This window comes from Canis lupus, chromosome 16 (assembly GCF_011100685.1).
Source record: "Canis lupus familiaris isolate Mischka breed German Shepherd chromosome 16, alternate assembly UU_Cfam_GSD_1.0, whole genome shotgun sequence".
Classification (NCBI taxonomy): domain Eukaryota; kingdom Metazoa; phylum Chordata; class Mammalia; order Carnivora; family Canidae; genus Canis; species Canis lupus.
The window spans coordinates 8,553,673-8,574,771 of NC_049237.1; the positions used below are offsets into that span (position 1 = coordinate 8,553,673).

Genomic DNA, 21,099 nt, shown 5'->3' on the forward strand with positions numbered 1-21,099 from the left:
ATTGCAGTTTTAATTTGTATTTCCCCCAATTGTTAAAGAGGTCACACACCTTATCATGTGTATATTACCCACTTGGGTTTCCTTTTATGATGTGCCTCTTCATGTCTTTCGGCCATTTTTTCTATTGGGTTCTTTTTTTCCCTTATTATTATTATAGTCTAGATATAATTCCTTTGGTGGTGATCTGTACTGAATCATCTTCTTCCATTCTGGTTTATCCTTTCTTTCCTTATAGTTTAATGAACAGAAGTTATTCTGGTATGATTGAAATTAGCTGAGGTTTTTTTTCCCTCTTATGGACATGGCATTTTGATTTGATAGCCCTTACCAGCACAAAGTCATAAAGATATTTTCATATTATCTTTTTTTTTCTTTTTTAAAGTAGGCTCCATGCCTGGCACAGGGTCCAGTTCTAGGCTTGAACTCACAACTGTGAGATCAAGACCTGAGCGGAGATCAAGAGTCAGACGCTCAACTGACTGAGCCACCTAGGCACCCCTATTTTCATATTATCTTATTACAACCTTTATAGTTTGCCTTTCACGTGTATTTAGGTTTTTAATCTACTTTGCAGTAAATTTTATTGTTGTGAATTAGGTGCCTAATTTCATTTTTTTTTCATACAGATGTATAAATTTTTTTTAAAAAGATTGTATTTATTCATGAGAGATACAGAGAGAGACAGAGGCAGACAGAAAGACACAGGCAGAGGTAGAATCAGGCTCCCTGTGGAGAACCCAATGTGGGACTCGATCCCGTGACTCCAGGATCATGCCCTGAGCCAAAGGCAGACCCTCAGCCGCTGAGCCACCCAGGCATCCCTCACTGATTAAGATGTTTAGAGTTAAAACCACCTTGCATTCCTGAGGTAGACCAAACTTGCTCTTTGCATCTTTGCTCATAAATGAAAGTGGTTTGTAATTTTCCTTGCTTGTATCATCCCAAGTTTTAGTATCAGGCTGTGCTATCCTCAAATGAGTTAGGGAGTAAGTCTTTTTGTCCTATTCTCTGGTATAAGTTTTATATCGTATCGGAATTACTTCTTGGGTATTTGATAGAACTTACCTGTGAGGCCATCTGGGACTGGGATATTTGTGTGTGTTGGGGGAACAGTTTTTAAAATTACAAAGTAACTGTTACAGGAGTATTCAAATATTCTATTTCTTTGTGATTCAAGTTTGCCTATCTTATCTATATTTCCTAATCTCTTAGCCTAAAATGGTTCATTTCATAATGAACAAAGGTTGTTTTACCTTTAATGTCTATAGAATTTATAGTTCTGCACCTCTTTTCATTCTCAGTATTGGTTATTCATGTCTTACCTCTTTCTTAGACTCACTAGAGAGGTTTGCCAACTTTGTGTTTTCAAAGAATTTTTGGCTTTGGTGCTCTATTGTATAATTTGTTTTCTATCTCATCAGTTCTGCTTTTTTATTCCTCCTATGTTTTTAAGGTTTATTTTGCTATTCTTTTTATAACTTCAGGTAGATGCTTCTTAGTTTATTTCAGCCTTTTTTTTCTAATACATGCATTTAAAGGTGTACATTTCTGTTTATAAGTTCTACATCCCACAAATGCTGTTATGTAGTATTTTTATTAGTGCTCATTTCAAGATAATTTTCAGCATTTCATTATAATTTATCTGTTGACTCATGGGTTAGTTAGCAGTTTATTCCTTAGTTTCTAAATATATGAAGATTTTCCATTTCATTTTTTGTCATTAATTTCTGGCTTAATTGAACTGTGGCTAGAGAATTTCTGATTTCAGACTTTCACATGCATGTGAGTTGGGGGAGGGGCAGAGAGAGAGAGAAAATCTTCAAGCAGGCCCCTCCTTGCATGTGGAGCCCAGTGCTGGGCTGGAGCCCAACTCAGGGCTGTATTCTACGATCCTGAGATTATGACCTGAGCTGAAATCAAGAGTCAGATGCTCAACTTGACTGAGCCACCTAGGTGTTCCTAGGCCACGTTATTTAATCCTAAAGTTCAAATCTTACATATTTCATACATTTTTGTTTTACTTGCTTATTCTATCAGACACTGAAAGAGTTCTCAAAATCTCCCACTATGATCGTTCCCATTATAGCCTCCTGGGAAATTGAAATTTTTAGACTGAATATATGTATGTCCTATTTTTAATTTAGATTTTATGTTGCTTAATCTTAATATAGCTGTACTTTTTAAATTACTATTTGCTCATCCTATTACTTCAGCCTTTCTGTATTCTTGTTGTACGTGTATCTTTTACAACCAGTGAATTGTAGTGTTTACATCCAGCCAGGTAACCTGTGTCTTTTAACTGGAGTAGGTTAACCAATTTACATATAATTAACAGTACTTATGTATTTAAATTTATAACTTCACCTTATTTTAGTCTCTCCATTTCTTTTTCTCTCCTCCTTTTTTTGAATTGATTTTTAAAATAAATTCTTTGTCCCCATGCTGGTACTGGTATGGAAGTTATACTTTCTATTTCCTTTCAGTTGTCTCCTGAGAGATTCTAATAGGCATTCTTATTACAGAAGTCCAATGTTAACCATCACCTTTCCTCTCCTTCCAGGATAAGTGCCTTAGGACTTTATAACTCCATTTGTTCTCTCCTGATTCAGATGCGCTGGTATCATGTGTTTTAGTTCTTTATGTATTTTAAAATCTCACATGACGTTATTTTATGTAGGGAATATTCATGGGTAAATTTGCCCATATATTTATTATTACTTTTTTAAGCTTTTCACTTTTTTCTTGCATCCAGACCTCTCTGTGATCATCTTCCTTTTGCCAGAGTATGTCCTTTACATGTCTTTTACTGTGGGTTGGCTGGAGGTGAACTCTCAGTTTTTGGTTGACTACAAATACTTCTCTCTTCTTCTTGAAACCTATTTTAACTAAATAATGCTAGGCTGATAGAATGTTAGGATAGGGGTGAGAGGGAGGAGAAAGGAAATGGAGAGAGAATGAGATCATGAGAGCTATGAGAACTCTCTGGTATTTCTTTTTTTTAAAAAAAGATTTATTTTATTATTTACTTGTGAGAGAGGGAGCATGAGTGAGGTGGACAGAGAAAATCTCAGACTCCACACTGAGTATGGAGTCTAACATGGGGGTTGTCTGTGGAGTCTTGATGTGGGACTCTTCTTGGGGCTTGCTCTCATGACTCCCAAGATCACGACACTGAGATCGTGGCCTGAGCCAAAACCAAGAGTTGGATGCTTACCCAGTTGCACCACCCAGGCACCCCTGGTGTCTATTCTTATAAGGACGCTAAACCCATTGCATCAGGACCTCACCCTTATGACCTCAGTTAATCTCAATTACTTCATCAGAGGTCCTATCTCTAAAAATAGCCACACTGAGGGGGTTACAGCTTCAACATGTGAATTTGGGAGGAACACAAACATTGAGTCCACACTAGGTGGCATTTACACTTTGGTTGAGTGTCCTATGGCTTATAAGTAATTACATTACTTCTGATGTTTCTACTGTTGATAATAGTGAATCATTTCCCATGTAGTTGGGCATATTATCCCCCCTAATTATTCAGCAAGTGTACAGGGAAGACAATAAAACTTATTTTTGCATATGTTTCTGTAATCTACAAAATTTGTTGGTGAGGTTGTTGTACACTTCCCAGCTAAATTTTAACCATCTATTATAGTTAAGTAAAGATTTTCAACTTATTTACTTATTAACTCTGTTTTTCTTTATCTTAGCTGTGTTGGTGTAGAAGAACATCATGCTGTTGACATTGACCTTTACCACTGTCCCAACTGTGCAGTTCTACATGGTTCCTCCTTGAGTAAGTACTAGAAACTTAAATAAAAACTGAGGTTTAGAATTTAATATGTACATGATAACATTTTAATAATACTTTGACTAGTTATGTTATACCCACCAAGAACTATAGGGAATATTTTTCTGAAGATACTGAGAATACAATTTCTGTCTGAATTATTGAATAACATTTAATAAGTCAAGAAGATCAAATGAAAAAAATACTATCATTCTTTTTTCCCTTTAAAGATATATTTATTTTAGAGAGAGAGTGTGAGAGAAAATGAGCATGCTTGAATGGCAAGGAGGGGCAGAAGGAGAGGGAGGAGGAGAGAATCTTAAGCAGACTCCCCACTGAGCATGGAGCCCCACAGGGGGCTTGATCCCATAGGACCCTGAGATCACAACCTGAGCTGAAATCAAGAGTTAGACGCTCAACCCACTTAGCCACCCAGGTGCCCCAAGAATACTACCATTCTTAATTGCCAGTGCAAAGCCCCTAAACTTAAGGACGTATATTCAAAGCTTTCAGCCTGAGAAATGTGGAAAAGTGAAGTTTTCTGATTCTGGAAACTGATTTCAAATGTTTTTTTCTCTTTATAAATTAAAAAAACCTTTCCAGTAGTATTTGGGACAGTGTGTAGGATAAGACTTTAATGCACACACATGCATTATATTTTTAGGAAATTCAGGCATCAGTATGCTGAAATGTTACTTCTGTTTTCTGAATTTGGTCATCAGTTTGAGTATGGCCTGGAGTCCTGCCTCAACCTGAAACTGCACCCTGTCCCAGTCCCATTCTGAGGAAGCAGAGGCCAGACCAAGTGCCTGCCTGCTCTCTTCTGCCCGAGAGGCAGGGTACAGGCCAGAATGTTCACACACTCTCTGGGGTGTACCAGTATCACATCAAATGGTATTTATCCTTAGCCTTTTACAGATACTTCAGAAGAATAGATTGGAATGTTAATTGTGCAGACAGAAAGTAGAGATAACATTTAACAAGCTTTGAAGGAAGTTATAACTTTCTTTTTAAAAAAATTCAGACTGCACGTGGCGGGGTGGCTCTTTCGGTTAAGGTCAGGATGTTAGGGTCCTGGGATCGAGCCCCGCATTAGGCTGCCTGCTCAGCGGGGGAGCCTGCTTCACCCTCTCCCTCTTCTCCCTCTGCCCCTCCCCCCTGCTTGTGTATTCTCTCTCTCAAATAAATAAATAAAATTTCTTAAAAAATTTAGACTGCAAACTAGTATTTTTGTGTTTATAAAAATAAAGGGAAAAACTATAGACTTACTCATTTTACAAAGAACCTTTTCTTGAACATACTTTGATACATATTTGGGTGCGATGTAGGTGACCCATACAATCTTTTTTACTTTATTTTATTTAAAAAAATTTTTAAGGGTTAGATGGAGGTGACCTATACAACCTCTTTTGTTTTATTATTATTTTTTTAAACTTTTTTTTTTCTGTGAGGAAGAGAGAGAATCTCAAGCAGGCTCCATGCCCAGTGTGGAGCCCAATGTGGGGCCTGAACTCAGAACCCTGAGATTAAGAGTCAGATGCTTAACTTTATTGGGCCACTGAGACACTTCCCTAGGACTTTTTTTTTTTTAAATAGAAATTTTTATCTGAGGTTGTGGGCAAGTAATTTTGTAAAAGAGACTTACTAGCAACTGACTGTTCATCTGTTAGGAATATTAGCAATTTATCTAGTTTCTTTGTAAGAGATTTAGAAATTCAAGGTATAAGAATACATTAAAATAAGGATGCCTGGGTGACTTGGTGGTAAGTGTCTGCCTTTGGCTCAGGACATGATCCTGCATTGGGCTCCCCACAGGGAGCCTGCTTCTCCTTCTGCCTATGTCTCTGCCTCTGTCTCTGTGTCTTTCATAAATAAGTAAATAAAATCTTTTAAAAAAAGAATACATTAAAATATTTAATTTCATAATACATTAAAATGCAGTTATCCATTTTATTAGTTACACAGTATAAAATTTGAGGTTAGAAGATTGGTAGAATTGTTAGTGTAATTGACTAGTTTATTGTCATAAATGTTTTTAGAGGCTCTTATTTTGTGTAGCAGCAAAGTATATGGTATTATATAACTTAGAATAATTATTGACCAAGTGTAATTCTTGGAGGAAATAAATAATCCTGGGTTGTTATCTCAAGAAAGGAAACAGAAATAAAATTTATAACAGTCTTAGTTTAGAACTTAAGTATATAATCCCCAAATGAAATGATTTGAATTTAATTTCTATGAAATATTAAGTGGGTTGGTATGAGACGGAACAGTGTTGTGTTTAAAATGCTATATTATGTGATGTATTCTGTTTTCTATTTTTCCTCTAGGATTTAATTTTTTAAAAAGCTTGTCACACTCACTGAATTGATTTCATAATCCATAATGGATCACAACCTGCACTTTGAATAACAATCCTTCAGAGAGAAGCTTAATTATTGTGTGACCCTTCATATACCTCTCATGCTTGAATAACATAAGATCAGGCATTGGTTATCATCTGGGCAAAAGTCCAACGCTAAATACCCACAGGGAACATACCCAAGATCCAGTAATTTGTTTTATCTTGCTCTAAGGTTCACCTTCCCTGCCCTTCACCCTCCACTTTCAACTTGGGTCATCCCTTTTGTCCCCTTTCCCTCTGCTCTGAAGCCTCTCTTGCTTGCCACCTAGGGCTTCCTGTTCTCTCAGGATCCCTAAGAACCCTTATTGGAGATACTAGTTAGTGTAATATGGTGAATTTAGATTTGACCCTTCTATGGGAGTTAAGAACTCTTTTGAAGGACAAGTATCAAAAAAGCCCCGTACTTACATATCTCAGGGCTCCTCAGGCACATGGACTCTAAATTCAAATTTTCTCTCCCTAGGACGATTACTAGAATATTTCTTCCTTTAAGAAATTCAATCAGCTTCTTAAAGTGGCTGATTTTATGTGTTAAGCATGTTGGCCTATCAGGACAGTTGTAGCCTTCTGTTAATATTGTGCAAATCTCATTTAAAAGGAAAGAGAAGTAATTGGCAGCTTATTGGATACCCCAGACCCTATGCTAAGAAGTATTTGATCTATGTTATTTCCTTCCATATTTGTAATATGCTTAGGTGAGAAAAATTATCTAACTAGCTCTTTGATAAAGTTATTTGGCAGACCTGGAGTTTGAGCCCATAACTGTCCAATCCCTATTCTATTCTAATTCTAGTCTATTCTGCCAAAATGAAAATCAAAACAATGTAATACTGTAGTTTACTTATCAAGTGGGTAGCTTATCCTTTTTCTTTTTTTTTTTTTTTTTTTTTTTTAATTTAAATTTAAATGTTTAAAGAATTATTTGAGGGCAGTCCCGGTGGCTCAGCGGTTTAGCATCGCCTTAGCCCAGGGTGTGATCCTGGAGACCCGGGATCGAGTCCCACGTCGGGCTTCTTGCATGGAGCCTGCTTCTCCCTCTGCCTGTGTCTCTGCTTCTCTCTCTCTCTCTGTGTGTCTCTCATGAATAAATAAATAAATAAAATCTTAAAAAAAAAAAAAAAGAATTGAGAGAAAGAGCATGTGCAAGTTAGGGGGGTTGCAGAGGAAGAGGGAGACAAGCAGACTTCCCTGCCAAGTGGAGAGCCTGATGCAGAGCTTGATCTCAAGACCCCTAGATCATGACCTGAGCTGAAATCAAGAGTCAGATGGTCAATTGACTAAGCCACCCCGATGCCTCCACCTCCCTTTTTTAAATGACTGTTGACCCAGGGCTTTGAAATAGGCTGCTTATATATACTGGTAAGAGTGTGAGTTACCTACCACTTTTTTGGAGGCAGTTTTGAAATGTGTAGCAAGTATCTTAAAAATACTGGAGTCTTTCTTCTAGCATTTCTAGGAATTTATCCTGAGGAATTAATGAGGGAAACAGATTTATGTATATGAATATTAATCTCAACTTTGTTTGAAGAAAGATTCAGAATGAGCTAAGTGCATAAGAATCAGGAAAAGGATTTATAAAGTGATGCATCTATATCTACATCTTAAAATTCTAGGCTGCTTTTAAATTGCTTTTGAATATTTAATAAGGAGAAAAGGCTCATGATAGAATAAGAAAGGTAAGCAGATGAACATCATGATCCCAGTTGAAAATAAAATGGGGTGATGTATCTATATATATGTAGAACAGAAGCCTGTAATGAAACACCCTTGAATTTTAAAAGTAATTTTAAATGAGAAAAAATAACACACAAAGGATGCCTTAATGGTATTTTCTAGGAAGGTTGCTTTATGATTCTCAGGTTTTCTCATGAGACTTTAAAAAAATGGGATTTACGCTTTTCCATATTGAGGGTTTGACTGCCATGAATTACTTGAGAATCTTGTTTTAAACTTTTAGAAATGAATAAGCCCAATTTCCTCCCCTTTTGGTTATTTAGTGTGACTTCTCTTTATCTGTTTGAGGATCCAGTATTATTTTATTATTATGATCTTTTAGAGTGATGGTTTGAAATAACTTAGACTCATAGAGTTGCCCTGCCCCATGTTTTTTTATGGAAATGTTCAGACATAGAGGAAGAGTTAAATTTTGCAGGGAATACCTCCATACTCACCACCTAGACTCCACTATTAACATTTTACATTATTTGCTTTACTACACAGTCTTTGTAGCTGTCTCACTTTTTTTTTTTTTTTTTTTGGTCTCACTGTCTTTTTAAGTATCTATCCATTTTAGTTTTTTGATGGGTTCTAAGCTAGTTGTAGACTTCAGTACATTTCCCAGAATCATGAAGGTTTTAGGCTTAACAGTGATTTTCAAGCTTAAAAAAAGATATAAAACTGACATTTTATTGGTAGCACACAAAAGGGCTGTAGGTGGTGCTGCCCTGGTCGAAAGCAGAAGGAGATCCAGAGTTCATTTTTTGGCCTCTTCCACATCTTCCCCTGTCTTAAGGGTCCCTCAGCATGGTTTGAAACCCAGCACTCCTCCCTTCATTTTCATTTGAGGACTGGACCCATTCACATGACTTGGCCCAAGGTTGCAGAGGAAGTTATGGCTGAACCTAGGAGTCAAATCCAAGTCTCCTGATTTTGACTGCCATAGGACTGTTCAAGATTGTAGCTGCCCAGAGGTGTAGAATCGTACCTGGGCATTAGAACTAATCATAAAGTTATTTCATTCCTCTTGTCTTCCTTTAATTGTGATGCAGCCACCAGCTCTTCTTTTGTGGCAATGTAAGCATGCTTATTTTAGGAATAGATCTTGACATAAAAAAAGAAGGGAACTGTGCTGTTAAAATAGATTTCTGATGTAGGATCAAAGACCCTATGGCATGGATGACATGGATGATCCATAAAAATCATGTTACGACTTAATGGTCTAGTGAAAATCATGATTTAAAATAGTTGTGCCTAAAAAATAAGTAAATAAAATAGTTGTGTTATTTTATAGTATGTGTGACTATTATAATAGGCTCCATCTGCTAATTGAATTTGTTGATTTAAAATTTTTTGGAAATAAAGTAGATTTTTAATTTTTAAAAAATTTTTCATGTGTTTTTTCTTTTCAAATTTTTATTTAAATTCTAGTTAGTTAACATACAAGAGTAGATTTTTTTAAACCCCCAGTTAATTGCCTATAATTGTGGCATTACACAAAGTAAAATTTACCTCTTCATCTTGGAGATGCATTCAAAAGGGAGTGTTTTGATTGTATGTACAGTTGTTATTTCTAATCATAATAGAATATACCTTTTAGAAAGTACATGGTATTACCACTTATCACAACTGTTTTCTTTTTTTTTTTTTATCTTCTAAAAACCCAGTGAAAAAGAGGAGGAACTGGCATAGGCATGACTACACAGAGATTGATGATGGCTCCAAACCAGTGCAAGCCGGAACTAGGACTTTTGTTAAGGAATTACGTTCTCGAGTCTTCCCAAGGTATGGAATCTTGTTCTGACCAAAGAATATGGAGAATGTTAACTAATAAAGTGGCATTATCTAAAGCAGTGTTTTCAAACTTCAGGTTGCAACCCATTATTATCAGCTTTTTACTATTTTTTTTTTAATGAAATGGAACATATTGACGCATTATGAGCAGTAGGTGTAAAAAAAGTACAGTTTCATGGAACTATTCTGTTACATATGTGTACGGGGTCACCTTGTAAAAATGCATTAACTGTTGCTCTCTGTCCAGAAAATTCGAAACACACTAATCCAAGGTGGTTGTTCCCAGTGCTGGGTTCCTCGTGATGGGCAGCTGCTGCTCTTCTTTGAACCTTTTTCCTCACCTGTTCTGATTTTCCAACTTTTTTTTTCTTATGTTATGTTCCTATCTCTCTTTCTACCCTGGGTCCACTAGAGGTACCCATCACCATTGCTCATTCTCTCTGGTGGCAGCAGGACTGGGCTTTTGATTTCTAAAAAATAATGGAATGTGTTTGACTTATCTGTGGCTCAAAGAGAGTCAAAAGTATGACACTGCATTTAATCATGCTAATTTAGATCATTTCCTGCTCACTGCCTGACATCTATTTAAAGTGATAATGCTTAATAGCCTTTTACACAAGATCATATCCAGGCTTGTTAAAGAGGGGAAGCACAATTTAAATTTAAATCACAACATCACATGCAGCCTATTATGGAATTATTTCAGATCCTGTAACTATAAAACCCTTGCTTATTTCTTCACAGTCTTTAGTATTCCTGTTCTCTTCCCTCTCCCAAGGCCTTAATCCTTAAACAGAAACATATAATTGATAGGCACCTAGTGTTGGCTCACTCAGGTCTGCTGAGCTTTCCACAGTGGTTTCCACATAACTTTTGTGATATTAAAGGCCCTTGTCTCAAATACTCTCTTTTATAAGTTTTAAAGTGGTTGGAGGAATGTTTGTTTTCCTTGATTGGTTTGGAGCTGAGGGCTAGGGTTTTCAGCCTGGGTCTAGGGACTGGCTTCAGAGAGGCTTGTGAGTTTCTTAAAACTGTATAAACAGTTTAGTGTCAATATGTGAAATGTGCATTTTTCAGGAAGAGAAGCCATATAGCTTTTATTTTTTATTTTTTTCAAATAGGCTTGTGACCCAAAAGAACAGTGTTAACAATCCTGGCCTAGTGATGCTTGTGACTTCTCTGCCAAAGTCATCACAAATGAGAGCAGGCTATAGAGATGGTCACAAATGTCTTAACTGTAATTACCATTAATTAAAGGTCTTTGGTTTGATTTTATTTAGCTCCATAAACCTTCATATCATTTAAAACCTTATATAGAGTGACAGTAATTAAGTAAATTACACATACTTGATGTGATTAACACAGAAGTATATAAAATAAAGTGAATAGGTTATCTCACCCACCTCCCCATTTTACAACTTAGTGTGAGCTTTTTTTAAAAAAGATTTTTTTTTAAATTTATTTATTCATGAGAGAGAGAGAGAGAGAGAGAAAGGCAGAGACACAGGCAGAGGGAGAAGCAGGCTCCATGCAGAGAGCCAAAAGTGGCTACCAGTTCCCCAAATTCCCCAATTTTTGGGGAAATGAAAGGCAGTCCAGAACTCAGTGAGTCAGATGAAGGAGATCTAAATCCTCCAAATGCAACACTATCCAGAGAGTGTATCATTTTGGGGAGCCTCAAACTGACCTTGTTGAGAAGGTGGACAGATCAGAGTCCACTGATTCAGAGAACTAGTACCTCCTGTCTTCTGCTTGACACCTGGGCTGCAGGTGACGTTAAAAGACAGTCAAGGTCTGATTGTCTAAATGGAAACTGTTGTGTTTTCACCTATAAAGCAAATGTTGTACTTACTTGAATGTATAATAGCTGCATTCTGCGAGCAATTGGGAGGTAAAATCTAGAACATCCCTGTGTAGAGAGATCTTTGATTTATGGTTAGAGTAGAAGGAAAGGGACAAACCACACTTGAGTATGATGCTTATGACCTGTTACTCATCAGAGCAGGCAGCTGGATTTCAGCATCCCTTTATAGTGGCTTAAGGTGACCACTTACTGAAACTTATGAAATGCTGGCTGTAACAGATAAATCAGGAGTTCATTTTGGACATTTGTCTCAGTGGATAAGGGACCATGGGAACTAGTCATCCTCCATTGTGCAGGACACCAGTGAATTGATTGTTCTATGTCCATGAGACTTTGAAATGCCTAACAAATATTTGTGTAGAATTTTATCACCGGATAGAATCTGATGTTTTACTTATCCTGACACTAATTTTTATTCTAATATGTCCTCCCCCTCCCCCACCTTTTGCTCTTCTGATTTCTTATACAGCTTGTGTTCAGAGGTTTCTGATCTAGTCACTTCTCTTAAATTCAGTCACTCATTACAAGTTGTAATCATGCTATTATTACATTATATCTTCTAGGGAGTTTACCTACATATCAAATATACATTTACATATCAAAAATATATTTTATTATACAGTAATTTTTTCTCATGTTTTGGTGAAGGTATTTAATATAATACATATATATTTTCCAGTTATATGTATTGAAGTAATTATCTATGACTTACTTTAGGATAGTAAAAAGGACTTGATAAAACATTTGTTCTAGAAAGGAGAATCAGATACGATAGGTTAAGAACTGGTAATACAGACAAGAGTATAGTATATGAATTAACGCATTACCAGACTGTTTTTTTTTTTTTAAGTAAACTTAAAAACAAAGATACAACATTTTCTCTTATGTTTTCTTTAGTGCCGATGAAATAATTGTAAAGATGCATGGCAGCCAGCTGACACAAAGATACCTGGAGAAACATGGATTTGAAGTTCCTATTATGGTCCCCAAATTAGATGATCTAGGACTCAGGCTTCCTCCACCTACGTTTTCTGTCATGGATGTGGAACGCTATGTAGGTACGCACTTGATTCCTTTAAGTACTTGGGAAAATGCAGTAAAAGTAGTAGTATTGTTCTAATACCATTAGAAATTGAGTGAAGAGATGTTAATTTAGTTCAGTTTTTTGGGTCAGGAAAAGTGAAATGCAGTATCACCTATGTCAAAAACTATTTATTTCTCTGAGCAAACCTAACGTTGTCAGAAAACCAGAATGAAACAGTTGATCTATGCCACTTTTTTTGCTGTCAACACATTTTCTGGTGCTTGCTTAGGAGCAACAGTTACACCTCAGCATAACTGTAGATCCCAGGAAGGAGCCACCGGGAAATTGGACTGGTTCTAGGACTCTGCAGCATTCAGAAGCAGAATCTCTGGATCCTGCACCATTGACCTCTGGTGCCTAGAGAAAGGCTAGGAAAAAGAGGAGGCCAATTTCAAGCCTGTTTCCAAATTCATGACTTGATGATATTGCCCCTTCATGGTATCTGGACTCAGTGTGTGATCTTGAGGCCCAGAAAGCCATAAAAACAAGGCTGGAAACCATGTATCTGTTGCAATCTTCCTAACATTTCTAGTCATTTTGTTCATTCTCATCATGGTTCTCTAGATAAAACTGACTATATGTAGATCTCGTTCCTTGTCAGCAGTAGATAGAGGTTTTTTGAGGATTAGATCTCAAACAGACCTTGGCTCTGAGCTGTACATTGACTGCAGTGTATTATCTCCTGAGTATGAAATGTCTGAGAACTTGTTCCTTTATTGAGCCATTGGGCGACAGTTTTCATGGATAACTCTTTCAGTGAGGAAACCCAGTTCAAGGTCATGACTTCACATTCAGCTAATTTTGGATTATTTGATAAACTAGGGGATGAGGTTGAGGTTTAACCTGAGCCTGTTTGCATAAGTAGTACTATAAAATAAGTGGCTAGTGTAATAGAAGTATAGGAAGAAATATTCAGACAACTAGATAGTTTACTTTTTAGCACTGTAAATTGCTTAGGTTAACAGAACTGTTTTGCCTCTTAAGTATAAAATAAAGTCTACCAGGCAGTATTTTGATACAAAGTTACACTGAAGTAAGAAAATGGCATTTATTTGATTTCTCTTTCAGATTGATTAAGTATTGCCATATTTTGAATTCCGTTTGTCCTGTAGGACATGGCAGAACTGGTTATGCTTTCTTTGTCCTGGGGTGACAGTACAATGATGGGCAAGCAACACCTCATGGTTTTATTATTTATTTTTTTATTTTTATTTTTATTTTTATTTTTTTTTAAGATTTTATTTATTTATTCATGAGAGACAGAGAGAGGAAGAGGGAGAAAGCAAGGCTTCATGCAGGGAGCCCGATGTGGGACTTGATCCTGAGTCTCCAGGATCATGCCCTGGGCCAAAGGCAGTGCTAGACCGCTGAGCCACCCGGATGCCCCACCTCATGGTTTTATAGGAAAAACCATTTCACATGCATTAATATGATCTGAGTTTTGCTTCCTAACCACTGATTTTTTTCTTCAAGCAGAATATTAGAAGACACCACTTGTCAAGCAGAAATTATCTGTTGTGGTTACCTTGTTCACTAATTCCACAGCGACTGACTGGTTTCTCTTTCTTTCTTTCTTTTTTTTTTTTAAGTTTTATTTATTCATGAGAGACACACAGAGAGAGAGGCAGAGACACAGGCAGAGGGAGAAACAGGCTCCATGCAGGGAGCCCGATGCGGGACTCGATCCCGGGACTCCAGGATCATGCCCTGGGCCAAACCGCTGAGCCACCCAGGGATACCGACTGGTTTTTCTAAATGATAGAATCTTAGATATTATATAAGTGAAAGGAAGAAGTCACTCTCCTCATTTTATGCATGAGGATATGGAAACTCAGAGCATGCGGCACAGTTCCCATATACCAGTATAATGCATTTTTATCACTGTGAGCTGCACACAAGAAATCAGTGTGTAGAAAACTTTGTAAACATTTAAGTTTTCACACTCAATGTTAATTAGTAACTGTCTTAATTGCTTTGTTCTTTCCCTCAAAAGCAGCTCCCTTTTTCTTTTTCTTTCTTTCTTTTTTTTCCCCCTTTTTCAACAATTCCATTTGGACTTAGAAAGAAGGATACAGGCGGAATCTTTGTCTAGGCTATGTAGTTTTATGGTTGGCTTTAAGTAAATATGGTCTTTAAAACATTTTTGTTTAGGGCATCTATTGATGTAACCTTTAAGCCCAATAATAAGACTATAATTTTTCTCTGCAGGTGGTGACAAAGTGATAGATGTCATTGATGTGGCAAGGCAGGCAGACAGCAAAATGACACTTCACAATTATGTTAAATACTTCATGAATCCTAACAGACCAAAAGTGTTAAATGTGATCAGCCTTGAATTTTCAGATACAAAGTGAGTAGTTTTGGACATTTTGGTTTAGTCTTCTCAGTGTTAGCTAAATGTAGAGTTAAATGATAAATTTATTTTAGTAAGAAACTGAATTATGACTTCTAAAGTGGTCCAGTAAATAGCAATGTTGTACATTTTGCTTTGGCACGCACAGAGAATATTTAGAAATATGATGAATTTTAAACTTTGAAGTAATGTTAACATAGTTTCATTTAATCTCTTGGTTTGGGTTGAGATGGGAGATGAAATTTTAAGAACTTTTAATTTGTATGATGTGGGTATGTGTGTATATGTGTGTTTGTTTTTTTTAAAGGATGTCTGAATTGGTGGAGGTCCCTGATATAGCCAGAAAACTTTCCTGGGTGGAAAATTATTGGCCAGATGATTCAGTTTTTCCTAAGCCATTCGTTCAGAAATATTGCTTAATGGGAGTTCAAGACAGCTACACAGATTTCCACATTGACTTTGGTGGAACTTCAGTTTGGTACCATGTCCTCTGGGTAAGATTGGGGTATTTCTTTGTTCTCTTATTGACAGAAACTTTTAGTCCTGGACATTTTTTCCAGGAATGAATCCATTTGCTGTAAGTGACATTTATAAAGAAGGAAGTTTTTGTACTTTTTAAGTAGGATCTATCATTGTAAACATTATGCTTTTTTTTCCCCCCTCAGGTAATGGAGGGGCCACTATGATTTTTTAGTTTATATTTAGATTCCTTTTTTGTCCCCATCTTTTAAATTGGTCTCTTGGCCTTTTGTCCCTTCATTTCCTCTTTGCCTTAGTTAATTATCAGTTAATCCCTGAATCAAATATTTGATTACAGCAAAATTACAGTAATATTTGCCTCTGACCTTAAGGGTAGGCCAGGACAGCTAGTTGCGTAAGTCAGGCATGCCCATGAAAATACTAATTCTTCTTGGCAACTTGCTTTATCTAGAATCATACTATTCAGCATAGTAGCCCACTGGCCACCTGTGACTAAATTTAAATAATTATAATTAAATATAATTTAAAATTCAATTCCTTATTTGCACTAGCCATATTTCAAGTGCTCAGTAGTGACATGTGACTTATGACCAGTGTATTGTATAGCGCAGATGTAAAACATCTCCATCGTCACACAATGTTCTATTGGACAGTGCTGGCCTAGAACAAGATCTTCATCTGTATGCAGTGCCTGTGTGTCAGTAGTGCTCTGGACTGTATTCGATGCTGCGTCCTGAGCTCCTGTTCCTCTTCTCTATGAGAAGGCAAGGGGTTAGTTGATTAAAGGAAGTTTATTTACAAGTCTTAAAAAAAATAGTCATAGATCTTAGAGGCAAGGGCAAAGTTTGCAGAGATGACTCTGTGACCTGATATATTAACATGTATTTACTTCCATACCTTGAAAATGAGATCAGTAAGATGCTTGTGATTCTTTACCCTCCTCTCTCGTAACTGTTTCTCCAACACTACTTTATTGACCCTGGGTGTATTTTGGAGGGGGAGCTTTAGCTTTTTAAAGATCCTTACTAAGGCAATAGCTATTGATCAGGTTTGTGAAAGGTGTCCTCTTGAGCCTAAAAAATCTTGATATTTACCTAATTTAACTTAGATCATTGTATTGGAAAATTGCATCAGCATAGGCCATCCTAAGAATGGCTTTTTTTTTTTTTTCAAAAATAGTGTGATTACTTCCTTCTAGGGTGAGAAGATTTTCTATTTGATAAAGCCAACAGATGAAAACTTGGCACTCTATGAGTCTTGGAGTTCATCTGTGACCCAGAGTGAGGTGTTCTTTGGAGATAAGGTGGATAAATGCTACAAATGTGTGGTAAAACAGGGACATACCTTATTTGTTCCTACAGGTAAGGCTTTGATCCCATACTGTCTCCCCATAGTTGACACTCAGTCATATGGAGCCAGCTTTTTATTAGATTCTCTGGCTTTAATATGTTTGGAAATAGCTTTGAAAAAGAATTCTGATCTTGGACTTTTCACTGCTTTGTCCTATAGAGGGCTTCTCTTACAATTAGGACCTATTTTGTAATTGTGTTTTATGTAATTTGCCTTCATCGTAATTTTTATTCAGATAAAACTCATATACCATAATATTCATCCTTTCAAAGTGTACAAGTCAGTGGTTTTTGTTGAACAAAGTTGTGTACACATACCACTTCCAGAACATTTCATCACCTCAAAAAGCAAACTCTACCAATTAATAGGCATTCCCCATTCCCCCTCCTCTGAGCCCCTGGCAGCCACTTAATGTTCTTTCTGTCTCTAGGGATTTGCCTGTTCTGGACATTTCATGTGTAATGTGTGGAGTACATGGCCTTTTGTATCCCGCTTCTTTTAGTTAGCTTAATGTTTACTGGGCTTATCCACGTTGTATCATGTATCAGTGCTTCCACTTTTCATGGCCAAGTGATATCCCTCTATGGATAGACCACATTTTGTGTATGCATTCATCATTGATGGACATTCGGTTGTATCTACTTTGAGGCTATTATGAATAGTGATGCTTTGAACATTTGTGTAGAAGTTTTTGTGTGGTGACATTGTTTCCATTTCTCTTGATTATATACCTTGCTAGTAATGGAATTGTGGGGTCATAGAGTTTATGGTGTTAAGTTTTTGAGGAGCTGCTAAACTGTTTTCCAAATGGTTGCACCACTTTACGTTCCTACCAGCAATGTACACACGTTCCAGTTTCTCCACATTTTTACTAGCACTGTAATTATCTTTATTATTATTATTATTATTTTTAAAGATTTTGTTATTTATTCATGAGAGACACAGAGACAGAGAGAGAGAGAGAGAGAGAGAGAGAGAGAGGGGCAGAGACACAGGCAGAGGGAGAAGCAGGCCCCATGCAGGGGGCCTGACGTGGGACTTGATCCCAGGTCTCCAGGATCAGGCCCTGGGCTGAAGGCGGTGCTAAACTGCTGAGCCACCCGGGCTGCCTGCATCTTTTATTATTTTAACTGTTCTAACAGGCGTGAAGTAATGGTATCTTACTGTGGTTTTAATTTGCATTTCCTTCATGAGTAATGATGCTGAACTTTTTTCTTGTGCTTATGGGCTATTTGTATATCTTTGGAGAAGTGACTATTCAAATCTTTTGCCCATTGTTAAGTTGGGTTATTTGTCTTTTTATTGTTAAGTTGATATATTCTGTATCTTGGATATATGATCTAGATCTAGCCACATATATGATTGGCAAGTAACTTTCCTATTCCGTGGCTTATCTTTTCACTTTCTTTATATGTTCTTTGTAATGCCCTTTGCACAAAAATTTAAAATTTGGTGACATGCTTTCAATTTTAGCTAGTTGACTCTACATTGCTCTCAAAGGTCAAGTCTGCTCTAAGAATCTGGGCTGCTGTCCAGGGACATTGGAGGCAATGGGGATATTTTGAGGGACCCTGGGAAGGGACTGAATACCACCAGCCTTAGCTGTAGCCTTAAGTATAGGTATCAGACGTGTCACTTTGAGATGTGACTGAATGTGGAGTGTGGACTCTCCCAGCCAGTGGTTTTGGGAATTACGTTTTTCTGATTCAGGTGACCTCTTGATGGCTGTAGAGTTCATAGGGATCTGTTGCCACAGGCCTTGCTTTCTTGCCTTGCCTCTGGTGTATTTAATGATAAATATGTATTGAATAAGTGCCCCAAACCACCAGAATTTATAAATCTAGATAAGTATCAATATTTTATTGTGAGTGGGCTCAGTTCCTCCCTTAAATCCTTTCCTAGGGCTCCCTTTTGTAATAAATATTTTGTTATGCCCTCTTCAAAATCTTGAATTCAAATTCATTCATGGTATAACCTCCTATACCATTTATTTCCCCCTGAAATTGATGTAATGATCTAACTAGAATAGAAGGAAGAAATTAAAAGGCAATTTATAATAAAATACTTTCACAAAATGTGCCTGCTCATACAGGTGTATGATTGGCAACTCAAATTCTATAGCATTGGTGTAAATGTCATGGAACATTAGAATCACATGGAGGGTTTATTGAAATAAAGATTGCTGGGCCACATCCCTAGCAGTTCTGATTCAGTTGACCTGAGTGGGGCTATAATTGCATTTTTAAAGGTTTCCAATTGATGGCTGATGCTGCTGGTCTGGGGACCACACTTAGAGAACCACTCCTATAGGGACTGTTGCTTTTTCCCAGGGTAGCAACTGATAAATTTCCAAACAAACTGTAGTTTCCTTCAATTTACAGAGTAGTTGTATTCCTGGAAAATTCTGCCAAAACTGTGCAAAAAATACTTTATTTTCATATATAATGGGCTTAGAGTTTCTAGATTTAGACCATTAATGACAGATTTTGTAGTTATGTCAATGCCCAGCAGAGAGTCCTGAGTAAAGCACAACTGTTTCTTATTATGTAGAATGGTCTGCTCATTGCATCCTTGGCTCTCGCTCATGAAATGACACTAATGCCTCCTGATCATTGAGACAATCAAAAAAAGTCCTCCAAACTCTCCAAAATGTCCTTTACAGGCAGTGCTGCCTCAGTTGAAAACCACTGATCTGTAGGACTTGTAGCTGACAAAAGTTTCTCATTTGTGATTTGAGAATGAAGCTCAAGGCTCTGTGCCTTTGAGCTTGGGCTCAAAGGGCACCACTTGAAAGTCAGTCTTTAAAGGAATTTTTTTCCTGTTGTGTCACAGCACAATGAGAGATCAAAAAATGAAAAATAGAAAATGGCATCTATTTTAATAGCTAATTTTTACATGCAAACGTATGTGTTCGTATTTATATGAAGGCCTTATGTTCAGTCTATGGATATTTCTTACAAAAGTTAGGCATCATCTCCTGGAAATGTTTCTTACTTTGAAAACATATTTACGGGAAAATAAGACATCATTTTAATTGCCAATGTTCATATCTTAGGACCCATAAGCCTCCATGGTGAAATGTGGGTGATCTACCTTCTTCTTAGAGCCAGCTCTCCAGTTGAGTTTCACTCTTACTCCTCTACTTAATGCCTAAGGGCACTGCTCATTTTAGGATGACTCTAAAGAAGTGAAGTGCTCAGCCAGTCCCATGTTTATTTAGTGGAAATGTGCTCACCTCATTCTTAGCACGGTTGACTCCTCTCAGAGTAACATCTTCCATGTAAAGTTGGATTGTGTTTTTAAACTAAAAAACTAAAACAACAACAACCACAAAAACCATCCCCTATCCTGTACCATGATTTTGTCTGATTGGTTTGATGTGTTTGCTTCCTCAAACTCAGCACAGAGTCTGGCATATAATAGGCATTTAATACATACTTGAATGAATGAGTCTGTAGATTACAATAGGCATTAACTTCTCCAGCTCTGGTGGAGGATGAGCTAAACTGATGTTGGTGTTTTGAGTTTCTTGTTTCACAGGTAGATATCATGTTTGTGTGGTTTAAATATTGAAAAATCACTGACTTATATTTTAACTGTTTCAGGGTGGATTCATGCTGTGCTCACATCTCAGGATTGTATGGCTTTTGGGGGGAACTTTCTGCACAACCTTAACATTGGCATGCAGCTCAGGTCTGTGTCATCAGTATTTAAAGGCTCTTTTGTTTTTCTTTAAATAAGACATTATTTTAAAGTTTCAACAGAATAAATCAGCAATATATTTTGAGATCTCATGGCGATAGGCCCTGAGAAATAATAGGAATAGGACCTTTAAACCAAACGTATTATGGTAAAATTTTGTCAAGAAGACTCCTTGATGCATTTCAACTCTAAAAACAAAGAGAGTCATTTATTCAGTTTGACATTATATCCCTGAATTTCAAAAAAAATTTTTTTTAAGATTTTATTTATTCATTTGAGAGACAGCAAGAGGGAGAGTGAACACAGGCTGAAGGAGGGGGGAGAAGCAGACTCCCCGCTGAGCAGGGACCCGATGCGGGGCTCCATCCCAGGACCCTGAGACCACAACCCGAGCCAAAAGCGGATGCCCAACTGACTGAGCCACCCAGGCATCTCTGAATTTCAAAATTTTATAAAACTGTGTGGGCTCTGTCCTTTGGCTGTTGTTATAATTAGGGAAATGACACAATTGGGTCAGACTCAGGTGTGACGTGGTGCTGGGGAGAGGTAATCCTCAGTTAAG

The 21,099-nt window shown here is 37.1% G+C and overlaps 1 protein-coding gene across 1 annotated transcript in view; it reads left to right on the forward strand.

Annotated features, from left to right (window-relative positions):
- The window catches only part of KDM7A (lysine demethylase 7A), an 81,425-nt gene that overhangs the window by 29,658 nt on the left and 30,668 nt on the right, over positions 1-21,099 (forward strand). The window contains exons 2-8 of the mRNA XM_038559409.1: positions 3,711-3,796; positions 9,578-9,695; positions 12,466-12,626; positions 14,861-15,002; positions 15,313-15,499; positions 16,684-16,846; positions 20,441-20,528. Of these exons, the coding sequence (XP_038415337.1) occupies positions 3,711-3,796; positions 9,578-9,695; positions 12,466-12,626; positions 14,861-15,002; positions 15,313-15,499; positions 16,684-16,846; positions 20,441-20,528 (945 nt within the window). The remainder of the gene's footprint in view (positions 1-3,710; positions 3,797-9,577; positions 9,696-12,465; positions 12,627-14,860; positions 15,003-15,312; positions 15,500-16,683; positions 16,847-20,440; positions 20,529-21,099) is intronic.